The sequence below is a fragment of the Palaemon carinicauda genome, chromosome 38, assembly GCF_036898095.1.
Source record: "Palaemon carinicauda isolate YSFRI2023 chromosome 38, ASM3689809v2, whole genome shotgun sequence".
Classification (NCBI taxonomy): Eukaryota; Metazoa; Arthropoda; class Malacostraca; order Decapoda; family Palaemonidae; genus Palaemon; species Palaemon carinicauda.
This window is the reverse complement of record NC_090762.1, coordinates 48,663,355-48,674,221: the sequence shown is the minus strand read 5'-3', so window position 1 is coordinate 48,674,221 and position 10,867 is coordinate 48,663,355. Positions and strand designations below refer to the sequence as shown.

Genomic DNA, 10,867 nt, shown 5'->3' with positions numbered 1-10,867 from the left:
TTTTGACAAAGAATAACATGCGAACAATTGAACAGCTGAGAAGAGAGGGAATTTTTGAAAACAGAATTGAGTGGAGAAGACAACTGATTCCACTGACAGGCTGAAAGCCTACCTGGGAGTGGAAGTGAAGTGAAGTGAAGTGTAAGTTAGATAGATTGATCGATCGATGAGCAGGTTAAAGACGATAGATTCACACACCCCAATCCAATCTTTAACTTTGATACATAGACGGACAAAGTATCCTACCCAATCTTTTACTTTGATGAGATTAACAGATAGTGCCTTTGCAATCCTACCTTTGATGGCGAAGGGGTTGTGGCGATAAGGGTCCATTGTCGAGGGCGAAGACCAACTTCGCCTCCTTCAGGACATCAGGAGAGCCATGCGAGGTCCGAGTTCCACTGCCATTCTAGCCACTTCTTCTCTGCTCCCGTCTTCGACTAGTACGAGTGCTTGCATCTGCAAGGGCGCAGCCAGGCCGCGCGGAGACAACGCTGGGACCTTTGAGAACATAAATCATTTTTTTTTTTTTTTTTTTCATCTATATAGATATTTTCAAGGATTTTCTTTAGGATAGAATGTTATGACATTTTAGATTCTGATTTAAGATGAATGGGATGATATATATTCTGCGTATTTGTTTATTATGAAATAGAATCTCTATATTTTGAATTTGGCTGTATAAAAAAGTTTATGCATTATGACATCGATGCTTAAAATACGCTAACAAACGAACTTGCTTAGACCCCGTCTGAAAATCCTCCTTGCTTAATTTGTAACTAGAATTTTAGACTTTTCTTTTGGCATGAAGTTAATGGAAGGATTAGTTCTCAAGCCTTAATGACTAGGGTCTCAATGTCTCTCAATTAATAGAATGAAAGAACAAGCATGCAAGATGTACTAATGTTCTGGTAATAATTATGAGATAGGATGATGTTACTATAAAAATGGTCTATTGAATGGTTTTCAACATCTGACCTATTTATTATTATTATTATTATTATTATTATTAATTATTATTATTAATTATCATCCAAGCTACAACCCTAGCTGGAAAAGTAAGATCCTATAGGTCCAAGGGCTCCAATATGGAAAAATAGCCCAGTGAGGAAAGGAAATAAGGAAATGAATAAATGATGAGAACATATAACAATAAATCATTCTAAAAACAGTAACAACGTCCAAAAGAGATATGTCCTATATAAACTATATCTATATACATTTATATATATATATATCTATATATATGTATATATATTACAACTTCAATTGCTCCGTATCTCTCTTGATATTACATTGATTATATCATTATACAGATGAGTAGTTCTATACAGATGTGGATTGCAATGAATGAAATTAGATTGTTTGAATTCTAACCATTTATATCGTGCAGTCATTAACATAATCTCTCTCTCTCTCTCTCTCTCTCTCTCTCTCTCTCTCTCTATCTAAAAGTACTATCAATCATTAACATAATATACTTCTCTCTCCTTCCCCTTCTATCTCTCAGAAAACTTGAATATGTTTTAGTCAACCATATAAGATTAATATTTTTATAAGAAAAACGATACTTAGTATCGAAAGCAATCTATGTCTTTGCAGTAAGACGATTACTTCTGGGTGGAGCCCATTCCAAGTTTTGATTATTATAAAACAATAAGTTTCTCCCCTTATAAATCAAGGTATTCTATAGACCTTGTTATCAATGGTAGGAATTTTTCATGGTTAAGGTGCGTCATAATAGGCTAGGTGTCAGTGGCATGTTTTTAGTACGCTTAATATTGCTGGCTCATTAATCGCGTATTCTTTATTCATGTGTTTTTTTATCCTTTTAGGCAAGAGTGTGGACTCTACTGATTACATTTCATTCATTTGTTGCCTCATTTTTTGCTTACTGTTATTTAAGAACAATAGGATTATATCTATATATATATATATATATATATATACATATATACAGTATGTATATGTGTACGTGTTTATACCCACATACCCTATATATATATGTACTTGGTTATACCTACATACCCTATATATATATATGTATATATATATATATATATATATGTATATATATACACATATATATACATATATGTATATATATATATGTATATATATATATATATATCGTCGTCGTCGGCGCCCACTCGTGTCCGAGTATTGGGTTCTGTCGTTAGCCATCAGCCTCCTATCTGTGGGGTGGGTGCTTATGCCTGATGTGGCTGTTAAGTCCTAGTCTGTGGTGGAAGAGTCGCGGACAGTGTTCACAAGGGAGGGTAGGTGGTGGGCGGGGGCTGTTCTAATCGCTCTCTCCTTCTCCTCCTAGGCCTCCTCATTTTGTCTCCTCCTCTCCTCGAAGTCCACGGTGCCATGGTGTACTGTACTCCTCCGGTTTTCCTGTCCTGGCTGTTTCTTCCCATGAGGAAGGATCGATGTCAGTTAGAGCCAGGGTGCGCTTTAGTTGATCTTTATAGCGCATTTTTGGGGCTCCTCGTGGTCTGGTGCCCTGGGTCAGTTCTCCGTAGAATATTTTCTTTGGGAGCCTAGATGGATCCATCCTATGCACGTGTCCTATCCAGCGGAGGAGGTGGTGGATGATGGTGGCCTCCACGCTGGATAGCGAGGCACGTTCTAAGACTTCAATGTTGGTGGTGTGGCCTCCCAGGGGATTTCAAGATCTGCCTCAGTTTCATTTGTTGGAAGCGTTCTAGGTTTTTAGATCGTACTATATAGCGTCATGTTTCACATGCATACAGGAGCGTGGAGAGGACTACTGCCCTGAACACCATTATTTTGGTGGTCATAGTCAGTGCGTGGTTGTTAAATACGCGGCGGTTGAGTTGGCCAAAGGCGGAGTGGGCTGCCCTGATCCTGTCTCCACGTCCTTTTTGCTTGTGGGAGCTGATGTTAGGATGCTCCCTAGGTAGGAGAACTGGTCCACCTGTTCTAACGGTTGGTACATTCACTGTGGTATTGAAGTTGGGGAGCATCAGTCCTGGTGGATGTTGGACGAGGGTCTTGGTTTTGTCTGAGTTGACTTGCATCCCAAAACGTTCGTAGGCAGAGGTGTATGCATCAGCTAACGACTGCAGGTCCTCTGCCGTCTGACCTGGGTGGCATTGTCGTCAGCATACTGCAGTTCTCGCACTGCACACAAGGTGGTCTTGGTTCTGGCGCGGAGTCTAGCGAGGTTTGAAAGCGCCTCCATCCATGGGGAAACGTAGGTCGACTGAGGGTGTGTCTGGGGGAATCTCGTTGAGCATTGTCTGCGGTGTATAGCGAGAAACACGTCGGGGCCAGAACACAGCCCTGCTTCAGGCCGCCGTTGATGGGGAATGGGTCTGAAAGAGAGTTCTGGTGGCAGACTCTCCCAACCATTCCGTCATGGAGGGCACGCACCAGCTTGACAAAATCGGTGTGGGCAGCCATATCTTTTGAGGACAGCCCACATGGCAGGTCTAGGTACTTTGTCGAAGGCCTTTTTCAAATCCCAGAAGATGAACATTATGGGCTGTTGTTGTTCGAGCTCTTCTCTTGTAGTTGTCGCGCACAGAAGATCATGTCTATGGTCCCGCGGGAAGGTCGAAAGCCGCACTGGGACTCTGGCAGGACGTCTTCTGCGAGAATAAGGAGGCGGTCAAGGAGAATCCGAGCGAAAATCTTTCTCGCGTGCTTAGTAGTGATATTCCCCGGTAGTTGTTACAGTTCTCCCTGTCTCCCTTCTTGAAGATGGTAGTGATGTTTGCATCGCGGAAGTCACTGGGGGGGGGGGTCTTGGTTTCCCATATTTTCAGTATAAGGAGCATCAAACGGTTCCTCAAGCCGGGGCCACCGTGAGTGAGGAGCTCAACGGGATGTTGTCTGGCACTGGGGCTTTGCCGGGCTTCATGCGCTGCAGGGCCTTGTTGAAGTCATGGAAGGAGGGTGGTAGTGCCATCCAGTGACGGAAGGGATGCTGCAGGGGTCATTCGCAGGAGATCGTCTGGGGGTCTGCTTGGTCATTGAGGAGGTTCTCAAAGTGAGACCTCCACCTGGCCAGGATGCCCTCGCTGTCGGTGATGGTTGTGGCCCCATCCGCGTCCTTCAGGCTGCCCACTGATGACCGTGTGGGACCGAATATTTCTTTTGTTGCTGCATAGAAGCTGCGCAGGTCACGTTGGTCAGCGAAACTCTGTATTTCTACAGCTTTTCTTTGCCACCAGGTGTTCTGGGCTTCACGGATACCTCTTTGGCAACCAGCTTCAGCCACCTTGTGAGCACATTTGTTAGCTGCTGTTGGTTGGTTTTCCAAAGTCAGGCGTGCTTGTCGTTTGGTTTCAATGAGAAGAGAGATGGTAGCATCATTCTCATCAAACCAATCCTGCCGTTTCTTGGTGGTGAAGCCTAGTGTTTCTCCGTGGCACGGGCCATGGCGTTTCTGAGGGTGGTTCCAGTGGTGCTCGACAGTAGCCTGACCCACAGGGTCTGCGAGGTATTGTTCGCAGGCCTCCTTGTAGATCTGTGCCACCTGTGGGTGCGGAGCTTACTACAATCAAAGCGTTGGTGTGGTACTCTGTCAGGTGCCCTTCTGGGTGGTCGTAGGGTCGTCACGGAGAGTCGGGAGATGAGGAGTCTGTGGTCCGTCCAGCAGTCGTCCGCTCCGGGCATGGATCGGGTGATGCGGACGTCTCCTCGGTCTCTGGCTCTGGTCAGGACGTAGTCCAGGGTGTGCCAGTGTTTTAGACCGTGGGTGTCTCCATGTGGTCTTTTGTCGCTTTGGTAACTGGAAGATGGTGTTGGTTACCACAAGTTGGTGTTCTGCACACAGACCCAGTAGGAGTTGGCCATTAGCGTTGCAATTTCCAATGCCATGGCGGCCGATGATTCCCTCCCACAGGCGATATATATATAATATATATATATATGTATGCATATATTTACTTTTTTATACCTACATACCCTATATGTATATATATATATATATATATATGTACTTGTTTATACTTACATAGCCTCCTGTGAGGTTATTTAACTCTTCGAACGATAGGTGACCTTAAACTCTATGGATGTTTTTTTTTTTCGGGGGGGGGGGGGTTGCTGTGTAAATTTAATATAAGTACTGTAATTGTAATTTGTATGTATAACAATATAGCAGTGAATGTGCGTTCCTTTTAAGATAATAGTTTAGTATATTACTATTTTATTCTATCAATATTAATAACCCCACCTTTCTCTTCTCTTTCATACGTATGTTTGCTTTTAATATGTCGTACTACGGAAAACTGTTCAGCATAGAAAGTAAAAGTACTATTGTAAGAATATAATTAATAACTAAATAAAAACAAATGGACGATAGTTCTTTCACTTTCACTTGCAACGTATTCTATGCTAAAGCTTCATGCTATAACTATAACCACACCAGTATAAGAATTTTATACTGTATTTTAAAATACATGATAGAAAACGTTTTAATTTGCATTTCAGTAATAAAAGATTCTCTCTCTCTCTCTCTCTCTCTCTCCTCTCTCTCTCTCGGGTCGTATTTAAACTCATGTTTTAAAAATAAAGGAATCATAGTTCATGAAAAAATTTTCCGATAATCTGATAACATATATTAATAAGAAAACTCTTAAAGATATAACATGATAATATAAAAATATGCTTAACTCTACCCAACTTCCGCTTTTCATATCTGTAATGGACTTGGAAAACAAAATATATCAATTTCTTCAAAACCCGGGGTCTCTGGATCGTGGGAAATCTCACGTCTGTTATTATTATTATTATTATTATTATTATTATTATTATTATTATTATTATTATTATTATTATTATTATTACTAATAATAGCTAAGCTACAGCCATAGTTAGAAAAGCATGATGCTATAAGCCCAAGGGCTCCAACTGGGAAAAATAGCCTAGTGAGGAAAGGAAATGAGGATATAAAACTATATGAGAAGTAATGAACAATTAGAATAAAATATCTTTGGAACAGTAGCAACATTAAAACAGATCTTTCGTATATAACTATGAAAAGACTTATGCCAGCCTGTTCATAAAAACAGCTATAGGTTTGAACTTTTGAACTTCTCTCGATTCAACTACCTGTTTAGGAAGATCATTCCAGAACGCTATTAGTCACAGCTGGAATAAAACTTCTAGAGTACTGTGTATTATTGAGCCTCATGATGGAAAAGGCATGACTATTAGATTTAACTGCACACCTAGTATTACGAACAGGATGGTGCTGTCCGGGAAAATCTGAATTTAAAGGATGATTAGAATTATGAAATATATAATGCAACATGCTTAAATACCTAATAGAGCGATGGTTCCGGAGATTAATACATAGATTATGTTAAGAAATAAGAATATTTTGTATTCGTTTATTTTATTCCATTACAGTTTTGAAAATCATCATTAATTATTATTATTATTATTATTATTATTATTATTATTATTATTATTATTATTATTATTATTATTATTATTATTATTATACCAGATAGCATCATGCCATTACGACAGCAATATACAGTATGCAGTACATGCACTGTATATTTATACTGAACAATTTAGTGAAGTACGGGACATACGAAGGTAAATAAATATGAGAGAGAGAGAGAGAGAGAGAGAGAGAGAGAGAGAGAGATAGTGCATAACAGTACAATCTTATACTGAACTGGCAATATTAATAATCTGAGAGAGAGAGAGAGAGAGAGAGAGAGAGAGAGAGAGAGAGAGCATAACAGTACAATCTTATACTGAACTGTCAATATCAATAATCTAGTCTTTGAGCATGACAGTACAATCTTATACTGAACTAGTCTCTCTCTCTCTCTCTCTCTCTCTCTCTCTCTCTCTCTCTTCCTTTGTCCTTATTTCATCCTACGTTCACACTGCTTCCTATCTTAAAAGCTCACGATTCTAGACAGAAAGAATAATAACGGAAGAATTTATATAAAATATCTGATTATCTCTAAACTATTAATTTCTAAAGTAAAATTGCTTATTTTTTTCAGAAGAAATCTCTTTAAATATACAAAGACTAACATTAGATACATTCAACTATATTCCATTTTTTTCATTTGAGTAAGAAGCCTAAAATATAATTTTTCTTTGCCTTTGAAACCATAAATCTCACTCTGGGAGACTGGACTTTCCTTTGGCTTTGGGAGAATGCCGAGTGATCTTCTCTCCAGAAGTCTGTTTCGTTTTTTTTTTCTAACTTTTTAATTGTTTCCCATCCTCTGTTGGGGTCACAGTGTAAGTGAATTATCGTGTATAATCTTCTATAATCGTATCAAATTGTCAACTGTGGCTAAGTAAATCCGTGGTTGGAGAATCATTGGATAAAGGATGGTGGATTATATATATATATATATATGTATATATATATATATATATATATATATATATATATTTATATAATATATATAAATATTTATATATACATATATATACATTTATATATTTATATTATAATATATATATATATATATTGGAGAATCATCGGATAAAGGATGGCGGATTATATATATATATATATATATATATATATATATTTATATATATATGCATATATACAGGTATATATACATGCATATATATACTTGTATATGTATATATACATGTATATATATACTTGTATATGTATATATACATGTATATATATGTATATATACATGTATATATATACATATATATATATATATATATATGTGTGTGTGTGTGTGTGTGTATAAATGTTATTTATTTATATATGTATATATATATATATATATATATATGTATATATATATATATGCACACATATACAGTAGATAGATACTGTAGATTGATAGATAACCTATGATGCTATAAAAAGAATAATGCTTGGTTTACTTAACTCAAAATCATAATATTAATGACTTACAATTTTTTAAAGTTTCTATTGCGTTTTTAATGGAACGGAAAGTGACAGACTTTTTTATCCCTCAACGCAAATTTGGTGTTCGAGTTTAGAATATAAAGAATATACCGCATAACGTAGTAATGGCGCTATGCAAATATGAATATATTTGAAGTGTTCCAGGAAATGGTATTACTGGGGCTATATAGGGCCCACTTTTATATAAAAAAAGAGGAAAAGATAAAAGAAATTTAGATTATAGACTGCCTTTAATGGTATTGGAACGGATAATAACTATAACTCTCTCTCTCTCTCTCTCTCTCTCTCTCTCTCTCTCTCTCTCTCTCTCTTATAATTGATTTTGAAAGATATATTGCAATAAATACTTTCATTAGATTATAAAGTCCAAAGTATGTTTGGACCTAATCCGGTTATTTTCTGTTTTGTATATTATTATTATTATTATTATTATTATTATTATTATTATTATTATTATTGTTGTTGTTGTTGTTGTTGTTCTTGTTGTTGTTATTATTCCCTATTGCATGATCCTCATTGAACATTTCATGTGTAATTATAACAAAAATAGTAATGAGGAAAGGAAAGGCAAGTAAACAAGAGGGACATTACCGGTAATTGTCAATTTACCAAACTATTTTCATACTCGAGTTGCAATTTTGTTAGAACACACGCCGATTCGATCTTGCCTGGCACAGCCACTGAACCTATCTTATAGATAAAACCTCTGTTAACTGTAACAATGTTTCTATTACACGTTATTATCTGGACAATATCCGTTATTTTTGCGGGAAAATGGCCTTATTACGTCGAATTTTCATGTAATCATGACATTACAAAAAGTACGTCGTTGAAAATGATTCAACTTGGGCATGAAAGTCAATTTGCTGAATGATATGATCTCCCTCTGGTGGCGACTTGTTATTTCGATCCTCCCTTATATTACCCGCATGGTTGTGGAAGTTGTTACATAAGTCGGGATAAACACAGAAATACTCTTAAGTTTTTGTGATAAACCTCTCCCAGTTGGGATTACCCACTGTTATTGTATCTAAGCGAAAAGAGACATAAACACCGGGTTAGAATAAGCTACATTTGCGTTCAAACGTTCGTTAGAGGACCTCGCTAATCGACTTTATCCCCACGAGAATGGGATTATCTGTTCAGGTAAATTGGGCTCGCGTGCAAACTAAAGAACAATGCTCCGTGGTGTTTCTTTGCTGCGCCTCTAGTCTTTCATAATTAATTTTCAAGTAATGCTAGCTGAGAATAGGATGTAATTCATTGTGTTCAAACAAATGTATTTCATTCTGTTATTGTTTTGTACAAGATATATCTCAAATTCTGGGAAATCCTGTTTTGTGAAGGTAGAAAAAAAGAGATTAGCGGTATATTTTCACATTCTGCTACGTTAGTTATGAGAGGATGATGAATAAGATACCTTTCAATGGATATTATACATTTGTAAAAATATATTTGTAACAAAAAATGAAAAGGATATTTGTCTACGATAAAGAAAAGGTTGTTATTTGTTCTTACCTGGCTGTCTTTCTATCTACATAATTGTATCTGTATATTTCTCCCCTGTATGGCTGTCTGTATCTATAACTCTCCTCAACAGCTCGCCTGTATTTCTGTATACTTGTATATTTTTGCTCTCTCCTAGTGTGTATGCTTGTGCGTCTGTATCTTTCCTCCTAGCCAATGCTTATATCGTTAATCTCTATTCGTCAATCTGTGTATACTAGTGTACGTGACCCTCCAAAAAATGACTGCTAAATATTTAGATAGATATGCACACACATAGTGTACCTCTCGGGTAACCCCTCTCACCAGGGTATGACTACCTTTCCACCCACCCTACCCGAGGAACAAGGAGAGACCGAATAATTATACGTCTGGCAATGTTGCTGGGTTTGACCGTATATATATATATATATATATATATATATATATATATATATATATATATATATATAATCATGTATATATATATATATATATATATATATATATATATATACATATAATCATGTATATATATACATATATAAATGTATACATACATATACCAAGGCACTTCTCCCAATTTATGTATATATATATATATATATATATATATATATATATATATATATATATATATATATATATATATATATATATATATATATATATATAGACTGACACTTTAATATATAGGTGAGGTGCTTTTAACTCTCTCTCTCTCTCTCTCTCTCTCTCTCTCTCTCTCTCTCTCTCTCTCTCTCTCTCTCTCTCTCTCTCTCTCTCTCTCTCTTTACCTCTATAGCTACAGGATCAAAAAGCTCCCTTTCTTCCATCAGTGGCAAAGGCTGATCGCCCGCTGTCGGAGGAATGCCCTTAGGAGGCCGTCGAAGGTGGATCAAAGATCTCTGGGGCGAAGGGGGAGAATCCAGCAGCTGCAGGTCTCGCAGGGTGTCTGAAGGAGGACTCAAGGGAGAGCCTCGATGTCCGCTCTGGAAAGAAAAGAAAACAAATGAACTATATTTCCTTAGTGGATTCCATCCATTCAGTAATCTGATGATTATGTCATTGGTGTCATCAGGTATTAATGAACCCCACATATCTGACTAAGTCATAATTGGCTTTAATAAAGGGTTAAGAAACCCCAAGAATTTGGCGTCAACATGTGTTATTTGAACCTCACAAAACTAGTTTGGTCATCTAAGGTGTCAACATGTGTTATTTGAACCTCAAAAGTCTAGTTTGGTCTTCTAAGGCGTCAAAAGTTGTTATTTGAACCTTAAAAGTCTAGTTTGGTCATCTAAGGCATCAACATGTGTTATTTGAACCTCACAAATCCAGTTTGGTCATCTGAGGCGTCAACAGGTGTTATTTGAACCTCAAAAATCTAGTTTGGTCATCTAAGGCGTCAAAAGGTGTTATTTGAACCTCACAAATCTAGTTTGGTCATCTGAGGCGTCAACAGGTGTT

At 37.2% G+C, this 10,867-nt stretch overlaps 1 protein-coding gene across 1 annotated transcript in view; it reads right to left on the bottom strand.

Moving 5' to 3' along the window:
* Positions 1–10,867, bottom strand: part of LOC137630606 (uncharacterized) — a 181,347-nt gene that overhangs the window by 32,396 nt on the left and 138,084 nt on the right. Inside the window, exon 2 of the mRNA XM_068362198.1 lies at positions 10,195–10,389. Within this exon, the coding sequence (XP_068218299.1) occupies positions 10,195–10,389 (195 nt within the window). The remainder of the gene's footprint in view (positions 1–10,194; positions 10,390–10,867) is intronic.